This window comes from Hippoglossus stenolepis, chromosome 12, assembly GCF_022539355.2.
Source record: "Hippoglossus stenolepis isolate QCI-W04-F060 chromosome 12, HSTE1.2, whole genome shotgun sequence".
Classification (NCBI taxonomy): Eukaryota; Metazoa; Chordata; class Actinopteri; order Pleuronectiformes; family Pleuronectidae; genus Hippoglossus; species Hippoglossus stenolepis.
The window spans coordinates 19,551,465-19,576,053 of record NC_061494.1 but is presented as its reverse complement, the minus strand read 5'-3'; the positions used below and the strand labels follow the sequence as shown (position 1 = coordinate 19,576,053).

The following is a 24,589-nucleotide window of genomic DNA, read 5'->3' as shown; positions in this document are numbered from 1 at the left end:
ACACACACAGCTTTATATGTCCAGGGCGTAGATAACCAGATTCATGGTTATATTATAATAATGTAGTCATTCATTTACGAGAGTGCTTCATAAAATGCATACAAACATATGAAGAGATCATTGATTTTGGTCCATGTCAAGTCCAAGTGGTTGAGTGAATTAGCACTTGATTGGTGCTGAAATATTGAATATTAAATTGCTTTTTCACCGTGACAAATATGAAGGCTCCTCACTTTAATACGATCCTTTCATTGGTCAAGGTTTGGTCTTCATGTTTTTGAGAGGAGATTTTACCTTGAAAGATAATTGAGTTGAATGAAAAAAGAAAGCAGAAACTCAAAGAATTTGTAATGGAGTTGTGTTATATATTTTTTTTCTGGGTAGAACTCTCTCCACAATCTGTATGGCCGCACCATTTACTTGAATTTAATTCAATAGCATATTATATGTGTTGAGTTTGTAAAACACAAAATGAAAAATGTTTGAGAGTGAATCAGAACTTTCCTGACATTTGTCATCTGTCAACTTCACATCATGTCTACTTTCACAGATTGTATAGACAAAAATAATTAACTTTTTCTCCGCTACTTTCATACAGGTGGAGGCCGAAGACATTTGCGAGACAAGAGCTTCATGCAATCATCAGGAATGCAGTAGAGGACTCTTATAAAAGGCTCATTCTGCCTTTCCTCACTCGGAGTTACAGGTACTTTAAGAGTGCTTGTGTGTTTTGCTTTCAGGGCTTTTCTTCATTACATAACCACTTATTCATTAGCACTGTGGCCCTATTAGTCCCCTTTCCCCCTCATCTCTCACCTCTTCCCTTTCTTCTCCGTAAATTAATTTCCACTTTCATTCTTTGTTTCTTTTCACCCTCACCATGCAGCTAACATCTCCATCTTCCTCTTCACTCTCTGCTTTCCTTTTGTTGATATGCACTACTTTCCCCGTCTTTCTATGTCCCCAACCTTTTTATCTTTCTCTTTCATTCCCTCTCTTCAGGACTAAGCTGACAGTTGCAGCAGAGAAGGAATCAATTGCTATGTTTGTGCGGAACCTCCGCCAGCGGCTGCTGGTTTCTCCAATCAGGGGTTGTATCGTCTTGGGGGTGGACCCTGGCTTTAGACACGGCTGTAAACTGGCTATTCTCTCCCCCACTAGTAAGTAAACTCAGAGTGTACTGGTTTTAATGGTTAGTATTCACTGGGGTCGATAGGTGGGTATGTAGGTAGGTTGGCAGGTAGATAAATTCCCTTTGTCATTGCACAGAGCAAGATTATTTTCATCAGTGCATTCACACATGACACAGTAAAGGAAAAAAACAGAATTCAGAAAAGAGAAATTCTGTTATTTTACATATGTTAATCAGTAATAGATAATTCCATGTAACCAGGCACCACTAGACTGGTTATTCCCACTGAGGTGCGTGTGTATGTGCATGTCAGAAAATAGATACCACTTGGCATGACCTAGGTGGGTGGATTATGTGTGTGCACGTGTGTGTGTGTTTTTTTTTGTATGTCCACTGTACTGCACTGTAGGTCTCAGCATGTCTCTCAGTGGGTGTGGCCTCACGCTGTGCAGGGGTAGATCCCACCCTCTGGGTGACTGATTGTGTGGCCACAAGTCACGCTGACACACTTACAGCAGACAGACACCAGCATATTACTGTATATACATCACGTGCTATGGTCGCATGTTTGGGTCCGAGCTCACATGACTTCCTGTCAGAGCTTTCCCTTCAGATCTATACTTGTACTCTGAGGAAGCAGGGAACTGGCAGGGAACGGACTTCCTGTGGAGGATCAGGCAGTGCAGATGTGGAAATCATAAATCATTGAGTTCATTTACAGCATGTCTGCCTCATATGACATCATACAGTGGAAAGACATTAGCTGACAGTATGGAGTTAACTCTATTGAGCCCCCTCTTGTCACGATAATACTTTGCCAGCAACATTGTGTTTTCTCCTCTTTTGTCTTCGTCTCTCTATCAGGTCAGATTCTCTATACTGATGTAGTATACCTGCATAACGCAAACCAGCCAAAAGAAGCAGAAAAACTGCGCCACCTCATGACCAAATACAGGTATAGGTGTTTCATTTAAGTGACCCATGACACTAACCAATTTTTTAACTATTGTGGTGGTTGCTTTCTTAATCCTCATTGTCTTTTTCGTCTTCCTCTTGTCCATACCAGTTGTACAAAGGTTGTCATAGGTAATGGGACAGCGTGTCGTGAGACCGAGTCCTTCTTTGCTGACCTCATCTCCAGGCGCTACTTTCACCCCCTGGACGTGTCCTACTGGTAAGTTCTTTCACCCACTGCATGCTAGAGCAGGTCCCAGTTACCCTGGACCCTGAATAGAGAAAGATGGTGTAGAAAATGGATTAATGAAACTCTACTGCTCTATTGCATATTCTGATATCCATGTGTAATTAATTAATAATCCACAGTATATCATGTCTATTTAGTAAAATTAACTACATTTCATAGTTTCCTTCACATTCTTAAAGGTTTTAACGCCAAGGTTCAATGCGCCTGACTCGCAACAACAGGGGCAACTCTGGGATGAAGAGGGATGTCAGTCAGATCAGAAATGATGGGGAGAAATTATATTATGGCGTGGATATAAAAAAAAATGCAGAAAGTTAAGGGTGTGGAAAGGAAAGAGAGGGGGAGGAATGTGAAAGGGCAAAGAACCGAGTAGGAAAACGTGTGGGAGCGAGACAGCGGGACACAGATGGTGAGGAAGACAAATTGGAATGTGTCCCTCAAGCGAATATTGTCTATGAAAGCCATCTGGACTTCGTTTCACTTCGGTCCGATTGAAGGTTGGCGGTGCACGTTGTGTCTGTGAACAGGCCGGTCTACACTTCAGAATACAACGGCACAGAACCTCGATCCAAGCATAATAACCACTGGCTTCTCGTTGCTCCGTCTCCTTCGCCCTCTGCAGAGTTCCATGTGTGTTTGTTGACTTGAGGTTTGCACTGGGACCACAGCCTAGAATGATTCTGAGCTTTGCTTGAATGTGTGTGTATTTAAGAGTTTTCTCAGTATTTTCTGAGTTCATGCACACATGCACACTCCAGAGGTCATACCTCGGCTTTAATAGCCCATGCTTTTTATCTAAAGTTCCATTTTCTGTCTATTTGCTAAAGCTGAAACCGTCAAAGTGATGGGTTTATTAAGTTAACTTCCACTTAATTATTTTTGTGAAAGACATTTTCTCCCGGGAGCAGACTCGAGCACCTTCAAAGCAGCGACATTTCACATCTTGATATAATGTCTCTCTTGTTGAGTCTTTTGGTGTTCATGCGTTTCACAACACGTAAGAATGTTGGGACTTCTGGTTTGATGTGGTGCTGGCTGAATGTCTTCTGTCACCTGATATGATTAGCTATATTTTTGCTGCTCGAAACACATGTACAAACGCTCTGCCGTCGCTTTAGCAGGGTTTTGTAGAATGAAAGATTTTGCATGAACTATGGAAGAGCAGAGGAATGTTATTTTGAGATTAGCCACAGAAATATGGTTGTTGTGAACCCGATGAAATTGCCCTGGAGTTGTCTGGTCCTATGCTTCACTTTGGTTTTCTTCAGACTGTGCCCGGTGAAATCTCAGAACCACGAATGATAGAGCTAAAACTTTGTTTGTCTCGAATTATATGCTTTTCTTTTTCTAGACCTCCATCTTAATTTCTGTCTGAACTCATCCCTTCGCTGTCCCCTCCCTCCTCACTTTATTGCTACAATCGTCATTCCCATCATCTGTCCTCTTCATATCTTTCTTTCATCACATTGCGAGCAATTCAATGTGTTTTTGAAATGACTAGGACATCCACATAATGCTAGTCTACTCTCACTCTTCCCTCTGAGATGTGGTCCCCCACATTTTTTTATGTCTTTGAAATATAAGACTCTGGGGTATGGACCCACTTTACCCTTAAGTGTTACACCCAGTATGAGCTACATGTGATACCTGGGTGGAGTTAACCACAAAATTGCCCAACAAAATGTAAAATGTTCAGCTCCAAGTGTTCGCTTATTAGTAACATGTTTATTTTCTTTAATCGGGGTAATTCAAGGTATCTGGATGAACGTTGACCTTGGCCTCTGATATGCCAATTTTGACCAAAATATCCCTTGATGTATGAGGAAGGGAGGTCAGCGGAAGATGACTGGCCTCACAGAGTGATGGTTGTTAGTAACTGTGAGGGTCTCTCTCCCCCGCTGGCTGACCCGCAGCTGACCCTGACCTGCCATTAGTAAAACCTCATTACCACAGCAACAAGGGTGATGGCTATGACAGAGAATAGCCATGTTGCATCAGGAACAGCACGGGGTCTCGGTGCGTGCTGTGACTGTCCCCAATATAATTAATTGACCCAGTTTTCTAGTCCACTTTGTGACGTTGTGTACGTTCTATACGTTTGTTCGTTGACCTTATACCCAAGTTGCTTCAAACTGTTTATGATCGACAGGTATAGGAAGTCTTTCAGGCGTCCCGTTCGTAGACAGCTAGCTCAGCCAGCAGAACATACAGCAACCCTGCACTACACAGGCAACACTAGAGCCCGAGTGATATACTGCTTGGGGATTAAAAAGTGGCCAATTTGTAATGAAGTTTATGGATAAACTGTAAAAAAAACGATTATTTTTTGTCATAAGCGTTTGATAATGACACCTTAGGAACCATTGTCAACTTTTTAGCTCCCTAATACTAGCATTGGCCTCCAAACATCAATAAAGGCTCTAGACAAAACTATTGTGTCTTTTACAAAATCACGGCTCCACCTTTACCATCTGTATTTCTTTGGCTTCCAGTGACTTTTCTTTCTGCTCGTTCTTTGTCATCCTCAGCCATTGAAAGCAGCTGGGCACTTGTAGATGTATTTTGGCTCAAAAGCAAAAATCCAGAAAATGTTGTGTCAAAATGAGAGAGAGAGAGAGTGGGGGATTGTGTTTCATTATCATTGTTATATTTGACCAAACGGAAGAGCAGGCTTGATTGTTAGGATTTTTTAACATCATTACCTTGTGGGGAACAGCCAGTAAAATTTGATATATACCAGTGTTGAAAGGGTTTTTAATTTTTTTATTTATCATTTTAGCAGAAGTACTGTTCGAGGTTTTATATGAATGTGTTTTGTTTTTTTATGAATCTGTGTGTGTACCTATAGCACATGTGTCTGTAGAGGCAATTAAACCTCTCCTCTCCTCTGCAGCTTGACAGTGCATTAGTTCATTTAAGACCTCAGCCTCATTTGCACCGTCTGCTTCCTGTCTCCCTATGTGAGCCTTCATTGTGTCACCACCCCCACCCTACTCCACCCTTTCTTCTCTACCCGCCTGTCTCTCTCTCTCCGTCCTTCTGCCTCAGTGCTCAGCTGGAATGACAGCCAGAAATGGCAGCCTGCGGGACATCCTTGTGTGTGTGTGTGTGTGTGTGTGTGTGTGTGTGTGTGTGTGTGTGTGTGTGTGTGTGTGTGTGTGTGTGTGTGTGTGTGTGTGTGTGTGTGTGTGTGTGTGTGTGTGTGTGTGTGTGTGTATTTTTCAGTGCCTTAGTCCTGTTTGAGTAAACTCATCATACTCACTGAGTCACTTCTTCCATAATTTGTAAGGTGTGTTTTTTTAAAGACATCCAAACAAGGGCACATCTATGTAGTAGTATCCTGCAGATGGAGGCAGGTGTGAATCTGTAGAAGATGCTGCTCAGTTTTATGTCCAGTCAAATTATTTATCTAAATCTCTCTCCATGCATGAATAAGAGCAGTACGTGTTGTAGCTGGCTTTGTTTTTGTTGGTTTTATTCTTCTAAAACAGATTACATATCTATTTACAGAACTAGTGAGTCATACTTTATTCTGTTTAGTTTTAGAAAGATGATGTGAATACTTGTCTTGGATGCTAAACTCGATGTTCGTTAATACATTTTCCTGTTCCATTTTTGATTTTGTGCAATGTTAAGCATAATTAGTAAACTTAGCTGTTTTTGCTCATTAATTGTATCACCTGTCTGATAGATTTTAATGCTTTTAAATGACATAAAATCAATTATACATATTGCATTGAATTTGAAAGTCGCTCAGACAAGAATACTATAATAGAAACCAATGCAATGAAATCAATTCACGTGGCCAAAATATAGTTTATTGCACATAGAGCACAATATTACTTATTATTAGATAAGTAGATAAGATAAATTATAAGATAAGAGTCTAACGAGTAACCTCACCATTATGTGCGTCTCCTTTTCAACTGCATCTCATGCAACATTGCACGTAACCGTTATTTTTGTCTTAGCTGAGGGAAGGAAGAAAATCCCCAGATACAACTCTAGTGTTAGATTTATAACAAAGTAACAGTTACATGATTAAGCCTGAACAACGCCTTTATCACTGACCTGCATCCTGCAGGACATTTTACAGCATGAGGTTTTATTTAGCTGACAAGGTTTGTCTGCGCCTGTGGTGCCCCCCCACTGAATGCACACCAGGTTATCTGCCACACAGCTGCGTCCCAATAATATAAGGACCTGCTGCTGGACATCACTTTCTGACATATTGGTTTAAAAAAAACTCAATGTCTCTGAATTAAGTAAATTATTTCCCCGGGTGTAGGCGGTTTAAACCCGTATGTATTTATGCACTGTATATAGATGTGGGTGAGGTAGGTGTGCAAATATGTGTCTGTTTCATGGCCTGGTAATTGTCATTAACACCTGCTCATGGCTAGAGCGCCGACGTGTGTGTGTGTGTGTGTGTGTGTGTGTGTGTGTGTGTGTGTGTGTGTGTGTGTGTGTGTGTGTGTGTGTGTGTGTGTGTGTGTGTGTGTGTGTGTGTGTGTGTGTGTGTGTGTGTGTGTGTGTGTGTGTGTGTGTGTTTTGTGGCACTTGACAGATCAGTGCAGCGTGACCTTGTCTGTCAATGCACTGACTGGTAGCATGTGGGTTTTGTCAAAGCCCATAAGAGTGTTTGGTACTGGCCAGACAGGTGTGTGTTTCAGCTGTGTTTTGGTGACGTGCAGTGGTCCGTAACCGCAGTCAGATTTTCTAAATGGAGGTGATTGGCAGGGATGACACACACACACACATCCATCTCCCCGCTGGCACTTCACTTCAGCAGCTGATTTCTCAATAGTATTTAACACTGGTATTTAACAGACAAAACCACCAAAAAAAAGGTCAGTGATTGACAGCAGGGAATGTTACCGTCATCATGTCTTAATTTTCACTTTGATTCTTTTTTTGTTTTGCATGTAGTTGCTTCAGGCTGTTAAACTAGACTAAAACTCTATTTGCTTTCACAGTGCTTTGATTTAACTGTAATTTATGTGAATATTAATGCATGTGTTTTGGTCTGTGTACATGAAGAGTGACAAGTTGACAGCGGTTGGCTGATGTTAATGAAAACAGAGGGCAAGAATATGTGGGGTAAGGTTAGGGAGATCTTTGGGCAATGGTGATGATACATATACACACAGACACACACACACACACACACACACACACACACACACACACACATAGTGACCACAGCTAGAGGCGAACAAAAACGACATCCAATTTCTTGACCACTTGCGCCGTCGCTCCTCAAGGCAACGAGATGACCGACCCCGTTACTCTTTCTCATAAACACACTAACACATCCCTGAGGGCACTTCAAGTCACCAGCCTTTAATTCATTATTTGATGAATTACAATAAAGTTATAGGTAATTCATTGAGGTGGGAATTGGCTATACAATTGTTATGCTTTATAATTACCTCTAAGGAATATGCTGTCCGTTTGTGTGTTTCTTTCGCAAGATCACACAAAAATAACAATCGATTTCCACTAAAGGGAAGGATCCATTAAATTTTGGTGTGGATGCAGCAATATTTTTTTTACTTTCTTCAACTTTGCAAGATGCAGCGTTTTTTAAAAACATTTTCACAGATTTCCTAGAGAATAATTAATGGATATTGATGAGAAAAAATCAGGCATGTTTAGGCAACTGATTTCCATGAGTGTGTGAAATTTGGTGCGACTTGATTTAATCTAAGGACTCTACATGTCAATAGTTAAAGATGCAGTGAGCTCACTTTGTTTAGGCGTGTTCCCTTCGTGCAGGTCTGTCATTGCCTGATGTTGTACTGACAAAAGTAGTTGGCCATCTCTCTTTCCAGTAGTAGTCATCATTCTCTCCTTGACTAGTTCATACTTGAAGCTGTCCCAGGGCAGTTGCAGCAGAAAACATACTCAAATAGCCACCAGTGTACATCTGCACTGGCACACAGACAATCTCACAATAAGTCCTTGACCGTCTTGCCCTCTAGCCCTCTCCTGTTGGGATGAGATCATTATTACTGGCTAGCTGATGGACCTGCAGGACAGTGGTGTAGACTGTATTCATGGCTGTGCGTGGTCGCGGATGTGTGTATCCCCTGTCATGTCCTGTGACCAGGCACGCTCCCAGGGCCAGGCCGAGTGAGTGATGAACATACAGTGGCAGGACCAGCGATGACTGAGTGAGATCCAGGCACTCACCGGAGGTTTGAAGGTTGGAGAGGAGGAGGTGCAGAGGGACGGATGCATTTGGAGGCATGCGAAAAGGCCTTGGCATGGGTCTGCCTTCTTTTCAAAAGAAAAACATGTACCCATGGGTACATTAAAACAAGGTTGTGTATTTGAGGCTGAAACTTATTTCTTAATCCTTTTTTATTATATCATAGCAACGAGAAAAAAACTAACCCTGGAATTGGAAGAGGAGATACAAAAATAAATGATGGATGGATGAATGTCTGTAGTCGTCTCAAAGCTCAGGCTTCACTTTTCGTGATAAGAAAATATGGTGAAACAATGTCTAAAGTAAAAAATGATTCTAAGTATAAGAAAACAAGCAACTATATTATAAAATATCAATAAAAGCAAAGGAAGCATGAAATAAAAGTATAAGTTAACACAAGTCGAGGTAACGAGGATGCATACCAGAGCGGTAAAGTCACTGATATAAAGTATGATTAAAGAATAACTAATATGATTATAGCAGAGTATTTAAGTGGTGTAATAAATATAAGTTATTGCACAGTGTTTTAAGGTGACATGAAGAATATGATGAATAAATAGATATTGCAGATGATAAATGTAATGCTCATTATTCATATACAGGTGTAAATGGAGATAGTGCCTGATGAACGATTGGAATAGAAGAGTTAAGAATCGTCAGACTCAGAGCTCCTCACATCAAATCCTTAACGTCTCTATCACAGAGAACCAACATTAATGTGGAGGCTGAAACCTCAAATAGTTATAAGAGATGGAGAATAAGAGAGGTGGATGAGGGAGTGGACATCCCTCAAGAGGAGTTTGCACATAATTGTAATTTTGTGGAATTTTATTAATGTAGCTCAATATTTAAAACTGTACAACATCCAACACCTGTCCTTAGATCATCAATTTGGTGTATGCAAATTAGTTTGAACGCATCGTACCACAACTTCACCATGTTTTTTTTATAAAAAGTATATTCGTGTTTGTTTGTGTAGCTCCTCATGGGAGGGCAGTGTCAGGCTGAGGACCTTTGGCATTCGCAGGTGGTGTACAGTGAATATCTGCCAGCCTTGTCCCTATCACCCACGCCTCCCTCTCCCCTCCCACCATGCCTCAGTGGTGGTCAGCCTCGGACTGTCCCTTCTTCTTCTTCTTCTTCCCCTCCTTCGACGCATCTACCATGCCGTCCTCCCCAAGGCCTCCACTGTTCCCAGGGATGGTCCTGCGTGTGACAAACATGTGTGATGAGTCTGTGTGACATGCCATGTGTGTATTTGGGATTTTGGGTTTGTGTGTGTGTATGCATTTGTGCGTGACACAAGTGCAGGCCTTCCCTGCTACCAGATTGACATGAGTGTCTGTGAGGCTTTGCTCTTTTCAGACGTGCCTCACTCTGGCAGTTGGAGTTTATGTGTGTGTGTGTGTGTGCGTGCCTGCCTCCCTGCCTTCTAGCGCCTTGCTAGAGACTGACGGCCCCTGACACCTGCCATTTGGACGCTTTTCTCTGTGAAAAATGTCATCGTCTTCAGACCCGACGTGTATGTGTGTGTGTGACTGTGTGTGTGTCTGTGAGAGAAAGAGAGAGAGAGAGAGGGTGCGTCCCTCAATTTGTTTCCCTGAGGTCAAGCTTTGCAGCTGACTGAACAATGGAGCCAAGCTGTTTGAGCAGCCGGGACAGAGGAACTTGTGTGTTTGTGTGTGTGTGTGTGTGTGTGTGTGTGTGTGTGTGTGTTTATTAAAAATGTATTTTGGGCTGGTAATAGGTGACAACACAGCTCATTCTAAGGCCATGAAATGAGGCAATCTAGTTAAATACAGTCACAAAAAACGACAGATGGAGACATCACACTATAAAGGTGAATCATGTGTGTTTATACAAGTTTTATAACTTGAAACTCATCTAGATGGCAAGTTGTCTTCCTCCATGACTTCATGGTACTGCAGTCTACCTGTGGATAGTATTTTTCATCTCATGCCATATTTGTTTTATATATCTCAGCTAACAACCTGTTAATGCTGCAAAGAAAATTGCAGCTCAGTTAAGTAGATCATTAATTTGACACAAAAGAAAGCATTGCAACTGTGGTATTGTAATTTCAGGTAGGCTATATATTGTACATGTATATCGCATAACTTTAATATTTATAGAACAGCTCAATACTGTATATAGTATTTCTATTTTTATCTTATCTTCTGTTTCTTTTCTTAGTTTTAATTCTTACTACATCCCCTTGGCAGCTGCTCTTTTGTGCTGCTGTGTCAAATTAGAATTTTCTCTATGAGGATCAATAACTCTACATCTATACTTATCTTGGGTGTCAGGGATTTTATAAGATAAATTTAAAGAAGGATTAAAAATGTTTTATGTGGTAGATGTATTTAAATGACAGCTTTTTCTTTGTGAAACTAAATTTGCCCTCAATATGTTACTTTCACCTCATGTGTGAATATCAGCAACTATGATCAGTATCTCCTCCAGAAGCTGTACGTTCCTGGTTTCTGATGTCAGGTGGTAGTGATGATGATGATGATATTCCGTGTACCTCAGTAGTGTCATGCATGGCTTCCTCCATTGTATCAAACTCTGCAGTGAACCCATGTGGCCAGTTGGTTGGTATTTGTTACGTCTGTTGTTTCATCGTAGACCTGAACGGAAACTGGAAAAGCTAGAGAATTCTTGCGGTATCCTGCAGTGATTTTTTTTTTTTTTTTTCAAATACAAGAAATCAGCTCTGCGATGGTTCTTCGGGACAAACTGAAGGTTTGGAGCAATTTTTTACTTTGTCTGGTTCCTGTAACTCCGAAGTGCAGCAACCAATTCTCCTTCTGGACGAGGTTTCAGCTCCCTGGGTAATAATTCGATGACCACAAAATTTGCCTGCGTAACATTGTCTGTCAGAGTGTGGTCTTGTGAAAAGCTCCCTGTTGGACACACCAAACTCTGCCAAAGAGCAGTGACTTTATCCAAGTAGCTTTGTCCTTGCAACTAGTCCAGTTCAGCAGCATGTTTCCACATGTAGTGCTGCTTGAGATTGGCCTTTTTCATCACTGCGACCACATCCCTGCAGACGCCACGCACACTTTCACTTATTTGCACTGGAATCAACCTGAATTTTTCAATTTTACAGTCGGACAAATGTCATGGTGGTGCTTTTTAAATTCCAAATGGCAAGATTTATTTTTCACTTTCAAGATCTTTTTTGGGCCACATAATTACATACTGTGAAACCAAACACCGCTCTCTTGCATGCTGCTGTGTCACAGCATTGTTCCGTACCAATGTGAACTTCTATGAAAAGTCACATTGATGCCTTTCTCAACTTAGGCTTTGCCGTTTCAGTCAGTTTTTACATCTTAGCATTTGCCTTAATTTTCTTTTTGGCCCCCCTCTCTTCCCCCCCACCCCCCTCCTCTCCACTTTTTGTCCTCTGTATCAGATTAGTTGGTGATATTATTGCCCCTCTTCTTTTCTGACTGATCTGATGAGCTGTTTTAATTTGGATGAGAGACGTGTGTGCCAGAAGGCTATAATGAGGTATCAAAGTGTGTATCCATCTCTTCCAATGTTACGTTTCTTGAGGGGCAGCGGGGGGCCAGTCATGATGTGTGTGTTCGTGTGTCAGGCCCAAGGGTGTGTCTCGGAGACAACCAGCAGGGGAACTGGTAGCCAGTTTGTGACTTTGCCCCAGGATGGGACAGGGCTACAGGCAGGCCGGTGTGTTTTTTGTGTGTGTTTATACATAAAATTAGTAGAGACAAAAGAGTGTGTGAATATATGATGATCTTTTGGGACCATCATGTCATCGCTTTACATCAAGAGCCGACCACCGACTTTATGTGTGTATAAGTGTGTGTGTGTGTGTGTCCGCACTTTGACCGTCCACCCACTTAAGCCAGAGAGCTGGGGAGCTGACAACCTTCTGTTAGCTGCCAGGACGATGCCCTCACTATGGCGACAGCCATGGACGCTGTGGCAACGAGAGCTCAGAGCTGTATCCATGACAGTGCTGTTACCCAGCTGCCCCAGCGGCAGCCTTAATTAAGTTGGACATGATAGGGGCTGGTGGCCTCTCTTTCTTTTCACTCCCTATTCTCCTCCAGGTTTGCCTGTCCCATCGCTCCTTTTCTTTCTTTCTTGAACAACTAGCTGGGATGCTGCCACTGTTTCACTTGACCTCCATTGTGCTTGAGTCTCTGAATGAGGGCAGAGAGGGAGGTTTTCTCTCCATGTGAACTAACTGAAGGCCATGTCCATTTGTGCATACGTTAAAGAAAGAGAACTGCATGAGACTGAAGTAGAGGGGATATTTTTGTACAACAATTATATGTATATCTTGTGTATATTACTCAGCGTAAATGAACGTGTGTGTGTGCATGTGCTTGTATGTGTGTCAGGTTAATGACCAGCTCCGCGTTGACCTCTTTGAAGGTCATGTGCCACTGCTAGTTAGTGGCGTCACCATGGCGATATGTCAGCTGTCAGAGCGATGGATAAGGAGCTGACAAAAAGAACAGTGGGGTGGAGGAAGGGATGAATGCAGAGGATGGGAAAGAGGGAGCGAGGACAAGTTCATTTAAATGTGATTCTCATCAGAAGGCCTCTGCCACTCCTCATTAACAAGATACTTATAATTGGCAAGGTTGTTCTGGCAAGGTCCAGGCCTCTGGGAGTGTGTGTGTTTGTGTGTGTGAGTGTGTGTGAGGGCCTCACTCTGAGTTTTGCACACAGGGGAGGTGCTGACCCCCTCATCATATTGGTCAGCCCTGAGGAAAAAGCCCCCCTTTCTTCCACTAGTCCTCCCTCTCTCTCTCTCTCTCTCTCTCTCTCTCTCTCTCTCTCTCCATTCAGCCGAGAGAGCAGAAGGACTAAACAATACGACAGCTTCAGTCGTACGTCGGCAGCATTAATGCGGGTATCACTGGCTTTGTTGTACCACCATCCTGTCTGTGTTGTGATGGACGATAAGCGCCCTACTTTTAACTGAATACATTAACAAACTAATGTTGCCATGCAGAATTATTTTTATTGTCCAGATCAACATAATCAACACTGAAATTGCCACATGAACTTGAATAATGTTTTTTTTTGTTAAGTTGTCATAAAGCAATAAAATCTTTTATGTATTTTTAAAAGAAAGTTCATGAAGGTGCTTTTAATTTATCTTTTCTTGCTCTGTCAAACTTTTCTTTTTTTTTCCCTCACTGTACAGACAACACGATCAAAGATGTTGAGTTTATCCATTAATTTCAATCGCGAGAAAACGTGGATACTCAGACAAAGGTTTCTGTTTTCATCCACCTGAATGTTTTACTGAAATCTGGCTCTATCTTTTTATATTTCAGATGAATTTGAGACGATCATTCTTAATCTTTATTGATTTATTCTTATTTTAAGATTCAGTAAATTGTTTCAGTGCTTGTCCAGTGCCTGATGATTTTTTTTTACATCAAATATTTTCCGAACAATAAAGATTAAAAACTAGAGACACACTTGGTTCTCTTCACAGTTTGATGCTGTTGCCTGACACTCTGAAGCTGCAGATTTTGCAATGTGACAGTGAGAACTTGACAGTGAATGAGGAAAAACACATTATAATCTCGAGTCTCAATAATAGCAGTACACCCCAATGACCTCTAGATGGCAAGAGTGTCACATAAAATGCAAGTGCACTGCAGAGGCGTCCTCACTCAATGTCCTGTACTTAATCACACACGCACACACACACACACACAGATAAATTTAGATTCTGATTGTTATTTAAGTGTCAACGGGGAAAAGGTGGTTTGCAAAATTATCTAAAATAAAACTCAATCATCTTATTCGCTAAACGACCTATTCTGAATCTGAATATGTTCACCATTCATATTTGCTCACCAAGCCAGTGACTCTTTCATCAAATATTGTAATTGTGATGTTAATGTTTGGGCAGGGCCAGGAATGATTAATGCTATAATGGTGTTAATGTCAGTAATAATAATAGTTAATCTTTCATGACAAAGGGTCAGCCAGATTCTAATAAGGTAGCAAGGCAGTGATTTGCCTAAATAGTCTTTTCATTTTCTCTTTCAAGCAGTAATCACTTTTTTTTGTCTCCCTTCACTCCCATAGATTTTTTCCCTTTGCACCCATGTCTTCCTCATTTTCTCCCCCACTGACCACCCTGCCTCTTATTTCCCACTTCTAGATTAGGGCTCGTCATCTCGTCCTTTTCTTGGTCTCACTGGTTTAATTATTTTTCCTTCCCTTTCTTTCCATAGTATAACCAATGAGGCAGGAGCCTCCATCTATAGTGTAAGTCCTGAGGCCGTCAAAGAGATGCCAGACCTGGACCCCAACCTTAGGAGTGCAGGTACGCTTGCAGGGGGAAATATAAATATATATATATACCAAGATGATAACAATAAAAAGAAATGCACAATTAAGGTGTAAAGAGTATAAAATAAGATATAAGGGAATAGGAAATATGTGCATTGTAATACAATATGTAAAAATTAAGTATACAGTAAATTCAATAATTCAGTATATAAAACAGCAATTAACTTTCCTCTGAGGGAGAGTCAACATTTTATGTGATGTTCTTGTCTATGGCAAAGTTGCTAGTGTTGTAGAGGACACTGTGCATGGTTGCAGTTATTATATTAATTAATTTACTAAACAGCCACTTATTTCTGTCTATAAAATGTTATCCTGAGTCCAAGGAGAGCTATTCAAATTGTTTTCTACAACTAGCAATCAAAAACCCACAGGTCATTAACTTGTAATGTGTTCGTCTAATCACTTAATTGGCTTAACTGTTCTGTATCTAACTGTTTGATTAGCTACTTACTCTTGCCTAGAGATTTGTTGCCTTCACTTAACAAACTGATGCACGGTAAGAAACGGAAGAAAAGACTTTAAAAAGCAAAGATTCTGCAGGACACAGGGCTCTGTTATACTCCTGTTGGATGTTTGGGTGAAGCAACATGAACAAATGATATTGGAAGTCTGAAACTAAGACGAATAAACAGATGTATCACCATGTACTTTGTATTTTGTAATGGTGAGCAGCCTTAAATTAATTATGTTGAGTAGTCATTTTCATTTCTGTAAAAAAATATAATAGAGTTTTAATTTTATTAGTTTATTTCCACCCTGTTACTGACAAAATACAGTATTGTCACATTATCAGTGAAACTCTGCTGTTCCCTCATGTCTCTCCTCCTCCCCCTCTTTCTCCCACTTGCCACCGCTCCCCTCAACCTCTCCCCACACTACATCGCTAAAACACATAGCAGAACAAAAAAGACTCACTCAGAGTTTCGGAGAACAAATGCTTCCAGCAGACTTCCTCTATAAAAGCCATAAATCACATGAGGCCGGATTATTCCTCACCAGTTTCCTGTGGTCAGCAGCACAGAGAGCCATGAAAAGCCATATTTATACCTCTAATGAAAGCCACGAGGAGAACTACAGCGTTTGACTTTGCATGGGTATTAAGAGCCAGGACGTTACCGTTACGGATTTGGATGTTGTGACAGTGTTTGCGTGCTTCTCCTCTGCAGTGTTTCTGACTCTGTCTATACAAGTGGTAGTAAGCAGGGACCAGGGCAATCTAGGGACACCTGGTGGTTACGGGTAGCATTTCCTCTGCACGCCACGTTCATCCAGTTCTTCAGAGCGATGTGTCTGATCCTGAACGTGTCCTTCCTCTATTACTGATTCCTTCATTGTTCCTGTAGGTCTGTATACGGCTCATAAACTTTCAATAAGCGCTGAGGAGTTATGCTCGACTCCGGCTCCACTCAGCGAGAAAGAGAGAGAGGGATTCTGAGACAGAATAGATGGAAAAGAGTGCTGGAGAGTTTTGGTGGTGCACTGAGTAAGGCCAGGGTTGAAACTCCATCCCTGTCTAAATATTATCTCAGGCAGCCGCCTCGCACCGCAGCCAGAGGAGAGAGAGGAGAGGAAAGCCATTGATTCCAGACATGCTCTCTTACTCTATTACATCCCATCCTCCTTATTCTCTTTGTCTGTCGGTTCCGCCTCGGAGATCCAAGTCTGACATGTTTCATGCGTCGTGCTACCATGTCCACCACTGAACTTCAAACATTCACAAAATGGAGACACACAAAACGCACGAACGCCACTTCACAGAAAGGATGGCGGAAGGAATATATTCCTACATTGCAAATAATGGCAATAACACACCCACAGCAGCAGATCCTTTGTCTGTTACAGGGATTTGAGAGCAGTTGTTAGGTTATGTTGCCCCCACTGTGTGTGTGTGTGTGTGTGTGTGTGTGTGTTGAGGGCTGATGTCATGTATTATGGTGTGTGAGTGAGTGAGTCGGGTTGTTTGTAATTTTTCTCCTTGTCATTGGACCCTGCCAGCACATTCATGGAAAAGACATTTGGCTTCATGAGCAGCAGCAGGCTGAAGCCTTACAGACTCCACCGTTAAAAGCAAACCTTATTTTGGTCAACACAGACCATGTGTGTGTTTATTTGTGTGCTACATTTGGCTGCGTGTGCCCGGGTGTGGTTAAATTAGTGGTTTTCAAGGTTCACGTTTCCAGCATCGATCAGGAAACTAAATGACAGGTGCAGGGACTCCAGTAGCCAGGGGGGTGGAGGAATGACAATTAGGTCTGGCCTCCCCTCAGGCCGGCACGATCACATGCAGACAATTTACATATTTGGTCATTATAAATATTATAGATTTGCATATTTAATAACTCAGATTCAGATAGTTCATCAGGACACAAAATATTGAATCTCTTGAGACAAAATCTCATCCCTGCTTCTTCTTCTCTCTCTCTCTCTCTCTCTCTCTCTCTCTCTGTCTCTCTGTCTCTGTCTCTGTGTGTGTATGTGTGTGTCTACAGTGTCCATTGGAAGACGTGTCCAAGATCCACTCGCTGAGCTTGTGAAGATTGATCCTAAACACATAGGCATCGGAACATACCAGGTAATTGTGTATTTGTTCTTTTTTTCTGTTGAGATGCTTATGTGGGTTAGAGCTTCGTGTCCCTGGGCAGTGGAACATCTGCTGTGACTCCAGTAAAGAGGGCAGTGGACAAGTGGGTGTGTGTGTGTGCAAGAGTGTGTGTTTGAGTGAGAGCATGTACAACAATACACGTGTACACATGAAAAGTAGAATTTTACGTGTATTTTTTTATTTTTCTCTTTATCCTGCCATTTATTCAACAGTTTTACAGCACATTGTAACTAGTGGTCAACCAAATTGGGTTTTCAGACGATGGCGTTTCTATTTTTAGAGCGAAATGACTAATATATTTAGCTGATATTTTGTTGTCTTTTTAATTTTTTGTACTTTATAGAGTGAAATACAATTCAAACAATGATTGAGACAAAATAGCTGAACCTCAATAACGGTGTGTTGTCTCTGTTTGCTCAAGCAGATCTACTTTCTATTTATTACCGGATTTGTAATTAAAATAATGTTTGTCTGGTCGAGTACGGAAACGTCGCAGCAGCTGCAAAATAAATTGCTGATTGCAAGTTGGACAGTGTGCAGGAGGTTTTTTCCCCTCAATTGAAATAATTTACACAATAATTAAAAACGCTAAACTACAACTGGTTACTAGGCCCTGGTCTTTTGATACTGTCTTTTGATGTGACTTCGCTATTTCAGGCAGAAACTGGGGCTCGATGCATTAAGTGAATGCGAGTGAGGATTAAGAGGATTTAACATGAGATAAAGTGGAACAGGTTGAGAGAAGCCCGGCGAGCAGGGAAGTAGATAAACTTGGCGAAGGCCTGTGTCAACAGATGATGTTCAGGATGACAGCAAATTCAATTAATGAAAGTTCAGGCATGACGTATGTTTGGACATTTGTTTTTGCTTGTGTGCTGCTCCATGTGTTCAGATGTGCGTGTGCAGATGAAACAACAGACAGCTCAATGTTGACTTTGCACATGTGTCCGTTTGTGTAGTTGTGTGAGAAAGTGAAGACGGGCATTAGGTCAGTGTGCGTACTGTTTACATCAGCTATCGATGCAGCATTGTTCTCCTCAGATAGTAGATCATGGAAGAAAAGTGTATGAGAGGATGGAAATGGGAACGAACGAGGATGAGGGAGGATGAACGCAGGTTTCCACTCAGATTCTTTCTCTTTAAACATGTTATTTACACATGTCGGTGGAGGAATAGCTTAAAACAAACATAGAATTGTTACAGATAGGATTACTCATGTATGTCATGTCATTTGTGAGTTAATTTATCAGGGTCTTTTGACTTGATGCCCACATAGCTATAGTAAAACATTTTGAAGAATGAAAAGCCTCAACACAGACAGGAAGTTGAGCATAAAGAGTAAGAGTACGGGACAAAGCTGCACAAGTTTTAGTCTGTACCTTTTTGAAGTTGGCGGGGTTTTGCATTAATCGACAAAGGCAACAAACATTTGTACTCACACGGATTGTGAGAAATTACATTTATTTAAGCATAGGCCTCATGTTTAAATGACATCACATCGTTTGTACAAGCAAAACTCTTTTTTTCATTAATTCTCCAGTTAAGCGCAGTGCACTTCAGATAAATACATTGAGAAATAATGACGCACAGATGTTTGTTTCGCTTGCACAAATGTGCACAAACAATGTAAAAAATCGAATTAGACCCTTTTGAAACCACTTGGGTGTGAATGGGTTGCTCCTGTAGAAGATACTTCATTTCTCAAAACTGGTGCAAGGACGTTTAAATTGAATTAGTTTGATTCATATCCTGATCACACGTGGTGTCATTTGTGGATGTAGCTGCAGAGTGTGCACAAGGTTCAGTAGTTATTTCTACAAACAGAATTCAGTTCATAATCTGTTTGATCATTTTCCTAACTTTTCTCGTACTTGCATGATGTTTCTACAACCTCCGTCCAGTAGAGTCCCCATGTGTTGCTTCTCCCTTTGTTCAAATGGTGATGTCACAGTGAGTGTGTAGTAGCGTCCCCTTTGTTTTATTATATCACCAGTCAGCTGCAAGCACTGAGCAAAGTTGGGGTGGTTATATTTTCATATTGAATATAAATGAAGCGTGAAGTTTCAGCAGCGGCTCTCATACTTCAGCAGCAGAGCTAAAATAATAGTCATATTATCAGACTGCTACTCGTACACGATGCAGCCATTAGTGAATAATCCAGAGGTTCAAGTCAAAGCTTCCAGATCTAGTAAATCATCTTTATTTAATCTTCTTATTTGATAAAACAGGAGCATGATCTGTCATAAGTAAGACAGGTGGGATTAGGAAGAGGAAGGTGGATACCATGAGTCAGTGAAGAAGTGCTGTTCTCCTCATAGAGATGCCAAGGCTATTGAATCATTGGATAACGATGAGAGAGATGAGTTAATGTGCTCGGAGGCTGAGTGACTTTAAGTTTGCAGCCTGTGATGTATTCTATTCATCCGTTTGTGTTAGTTTGTAAATTATCAAACAAGAGAAAAGTGTTTCCTTGTTTCTTTTGAACAAGAAGTTGGATGACATCAAGCTGAGATTTATTTTTTAATTTTTTGGCAATTTGTTAATCCAGAAAGGAAGAACATTTTCAGAAGCCGGCTAAAAACGAATCCCTTATGAAAATGATGGCTGTTCCTTTTTTTGTTTGTTTAATCTTGTGAGGTATTCAATCGGTCCTCCAAGGGACTGAGGGGAAATCGTCTCGATTATAGAGAGGACACTCTCTCAATAGATGACAGATACGCTGGTTGAGATTCATTTGCACTTTTCCTCTGTGTCAAAATATTTTTAACATTTAGCAGCTGAAACTCGGCGGTGTGTCTAAGTACTGTCATTTGTTGGTGTTGGCTGCCAGAGCATCCATTACAGTGTTAACAAGAACAAGAGTCCAGCAGCGTAAAGAAAGAGCCTCAGTGGACAACTGCTCGAGAGGAGAAGAGAAGACGGGGGGTGGAAAGGACAGCAGAGGGGGACAAAAGTCAAAGGAAAAGGGATGGCGATGAGATTTAAGGGTGAGGGGGGGAGAAATGGAGATCTGAGAAAATGAGGAGGTCAGAATGTGGCTGTGCGTGTGCATGTGTGGCTGTTAGGTCACAGGCCCGTTTCTCTCATCATGTCCTGACTGGGCTCTCTGGGGTGCCGGGGGCTCTGCACCTCCCGCTCTCAGATCATGTGACTAGGTCAACAAATGATAATATAACCAGGTAAATAAACTCTGGGTGCTGACAGATATGAGATGGGACATCTCTTTGACCTACATGTGAGTTCACACAAACACACACACACACACACACACACACACACACACACACGTGCACACACACATCCCTTTTTAGTGTGTGTCCTTGCGTGTGTGTGTGTGTATACGTTTGTGTTGGTGCATGCGTGAATGTAAATGTGTGAGAAAAGTGCGTTCATGCACACTGGTGTTCTTTTGTGTGAGTCGCGGTGTTTTGAGCTTTCTGAGAGTTTAATGGCATTAGACCCAAAAAAGCATAAGGGCAGCTGTAACTCTAGACAGTTGGCACAGCATGCTCCCTCTTTCTATCTCCCTCTGCTGACCGAGTGAGTGACAGCTCTGAGAGAAAGGAGGAAATGAGCTGAGGGCTGAAAAGGTGAGGCCCATTAAATTCAGATTGGACGTAACTATTGGTGTGGGAACTCTGGTTTTCACTGCAGCACCACTGACGGACAGGTCTCGCTGTATGTTTGAGTTTGCCAGATACACGTCTGTTTGAATTGACAATGTTCTTAGTATTTGCTAATATTTGCGGTTTCCTACACATTCAAATTGCCCTGATGGTCTTATACGTTTGAGATTAATTGTATTTAAAGTTCAGAACATCTCAGGATGGGATTCCTTTTATAATTAGACGCTTAGTGGGTGTGGCCTTTGGACGGCTCCTCCATCTGTCAATCAGCTCTTTAGGTTGCTGTGGTCTGTTGACAGCTGAGTAATCCCCAGGGCTGTGAGACTAACTACTGGAAAATACACACAGAGACACACACTGCTGTGTAAGAAAACACTGCCTGCCACCCGGATATTAAAGAAACTGTCAGTCACCTCACCTCTTACAGCTCTCTCCATTCTTTTACAAGAATTTTGACACTCTCATCCCAATGACTCTTCTCCCTCTGCTTTCCTTTCACGCCATATAATCTATTTTTTAAGCAGCCCAGCTTGTACAGGGACATTATTTTTTGTAATTTTAGTTGAGTTAATTTAATTTATTTCTGTGTACCCCAAAATAATACACATACCACGAACTAAAAAGGCAGCAGGAAGGAGAAAAATCGTTTCATATATATAACTTAACATAAATGCAGATAGCAATAATTTTTTCTGAGTCACTTAAAATTTCACTTATACATTAATCAATTTAAACCATATATATTACTCAATACGCTTAAATTGACAATTAAAAGCAACATTTTAAATAATTGTGTAAAGAATTCCACAGTTTCACTCACGTCCGCTTCAATGTATGTTCAATGATCTGCCTCAGTTTCTGTTAACGTAAACAGCTTTTATAGGTTTTCAGGTAGCAGCCCGTTTCTGGCTTAACACATAACCAATAATATTTTCAAGTCAGCTAAATCTTTAAGTTTCAACACATGTGACTTATCGCTCTTTTCTGTAATACATACAAGGGTCTAATATTAGTTTTAGTATGCTATGTTATGTAATTACAAAGTGGATAAGGCAGATTTTGGCAGCTGCGACCACCGTAGTTTATTAGAGCCACGGATCAGTGGAGACTGATAACAATATTGATATTTGAGGGTTTCAAAACAAAATGTCAGCCAAAAGTACATATCTTTGGCGTTTCTGTGCTGTGGTTGTTGGCTGACACAGGCCGACACCCACATATTAGTGATTAATCTGCCTCTAAAATAATAAAATATACCTTATTGATACTTGATTGACCGGAGACCACAGGAAAACAAGTGAAGTGAAATGAGGTTTCAGACAGTGTTGAAAAACTGCGCCTGAATTGACGTTTTAACTCGCAGCAAGTGCAAGTGATGTCACTGTCAAACCACGGCCTGTAGTGCTGTCTCTGTGTGTGTCTGTGTGTCTGTGTGTCTGTGTCTGTGTGTGTGTGTGTGTGTGTGTGTCTGCGCTACAGCATGCTTTCATTCCTGAATGGTTGTGCCTACAGGGGAGACAGGAGCAGACAGGAAGGAGAGTGAGAAATGGAGCGTTGACAGTGACTGATGGCTCCTGCCTCTGCGATTTGAGGCGTGGGAAAAACAATCGGGCTCGTACAGATTTGATCCGTGGCAGAAGCTGCCAAACACAATCTGCTACCATTTTAATTATTTTGATTAGGTATGTCCCTGTCTGTCTGTGTCTGTGTCTTTCGATGATGAGTCGGGAGGTGAGATGAGACAGGCTTTGTAATTATGCTGGTATGATAGATTTAAACAGGCTAAATACCACTCTAAACAGTTTGTTTAGAATGGTATTGGTATTTCAGTAATAGATTAGCTGCTGATCTTGGCTAACAAAGTTGTTCTGTAACTATTATGTCATAAAAAAGGCCTAAATTGCTTCAAACCTTTTTCATGTAATTGAATATTTGACTGATTCTAACGTTACTTCATAAATCCTGGTAATTTCACTCTGTCATTTGCACTTCCGGTGCCTTATTGAGCTCTGATTTTCTCATGCTGTGATTTGCAGTCCCTCAGGTAATGTGTGTGTGTGTGTGTGTGTGTGTGTGTGTGTGTGTGTGTGTGTGTGTGTGTGTGTGTGTGTGTGTGTGTGTGTGTGTGTGTGTGTGTGTGTGTGTGTGTGTGTGTGTGTGTGTGTTGTGTGTGTGTGTGTGTGTGTGTGACTGTTAGGCAGGAAGCAGAGAAATAGCTATTAAGCATTGTCGGAAAAACATAAATCTATCTCCTCGCTGCCATATCACTTTCAGCTGCTGATTTATAGGTAGTATTTAACGCTGGCATTTAACACATTTAACATGCACATGTGCACACACACACACACACACACACACACACACACACTTTATTATAAATAACTATGCATAAATAGAACCAAATATATGGAGCTTAAACTAAGAAACATTAAATGTAAACATAAATGCACACCTTTTCTGCATTGTTTATTCTGTAAGATAAAACGTTTCATATTGATGCTCATCAGCAAACAAAGGTTGATATCAATATCCCTGTGAAAGGCTCATATCAGAATTTTATTGCCCACATTTACAGTATGTGTGTATTTCTGCATCAAAGAAAAGGACATTCATGTTTTTCTTTTTCTCTGTGAAATAAATCACAAAGACGTGTTTTGGTTTTCATTCTGCCCTTCGCGCTCTCTTTCTCACCACTCTCTTTTCCTCCATCTTTCTCTGACTGACGTGTGGTAACTGCAGCATTTAAGTGCTGGAGGTGCAGACAGAAACACTTTGTCTTTTTGGGTGTTTGCTTGGCTGGCTTCAGGTGCTTTCTGGCCAATTCAAACATGACCTTAGGGATCCAGCCCATTGGTTGTGGATGAGTTTGAGGGTTCGGGCAGTGGGACCACGAAATGAGAGAGTGAAGGTGGTTGTGAAAATGGTATCTGTGGGCGAGGTGGATGGGAATCGGTTTGTGGAGGTCTGGTCGTAGAGTAGCAAGACGTTCTAATGTCTATGGGTGTGGTTTGTGGGTGTTGTGCCATTGTGACCTTTAACTTTTGTTCTTAAATATCTCTGTGTCAATATTTAATTAATAAACAAATGGATGGATGGATTGAGAGGTAGAAAGATACAGCAGGACGAGCTCTGTTGGTGCAGGTAGTGTCACTGTTAACTGGGTCGAGCACCATGAGCACTTCTGCTCTCAGGACGTCAGCACAGCGGTGGTGTTTCAGTTGTTTGGCAGGTCTTCATGCGTCTTTCTGCAGAGAGACTGCAAGACACAGTCACAAAGCTTTATAGGTGGATAGTTCAAATGAAGGCCAAGTTTAATGATGGGTGTTGTCCTGCTTAATAGCGTGGATGACTCATGTAATGACTACTGAGTACTAATGGGTCAGAATGTCAACATGACTGAGGCTGGTCTGAACCCATCACAAAATAGTTTATGTTGTTTTTGGCTGATTGT

At 41.4% G+C, this 24,589-nt stretch overlaps 1 protein-coding gene across 1 annotated transcript in view; it reads left to right on the top strand.

The window, feature by feature from the left end:
- The window catches only part of srbd1 (S1 RNA binding domain 1), a 47,004-nt gene that overhangs the window by 9,985 nt on the left and 12,430 nt on the right, over positions 1 to 24,589 (top strand). Inside the window, exons 11-16 of the mRNA XM_035173483.2 lie at positions 599 to 706; positions 1,003 to 1,160; positions 1,997 to 2,087; positions 2,199 to 2,306; positions 14,793 to 14,884; positions 17,400 to 17,482. Coding sequence (XP_035029374.2) covers positions 599 to 706; positions 1,003 to 1,160; positions 1,997 to 2,087; positions 2,199 to 2,306; positions 14,793 to 14,884; positions 17,400 to 17,482 — 640 coding nt within the window. The remainder of the gene's footprint in view (positions 1 to 598; positions 707 to 1,002; positions 1,161 to 1,996; positions 2,088 to 2,198; positions 2,307 to 14,792; positions 14,885 to 17,399; positions 17,483 to 24,589) is intronic.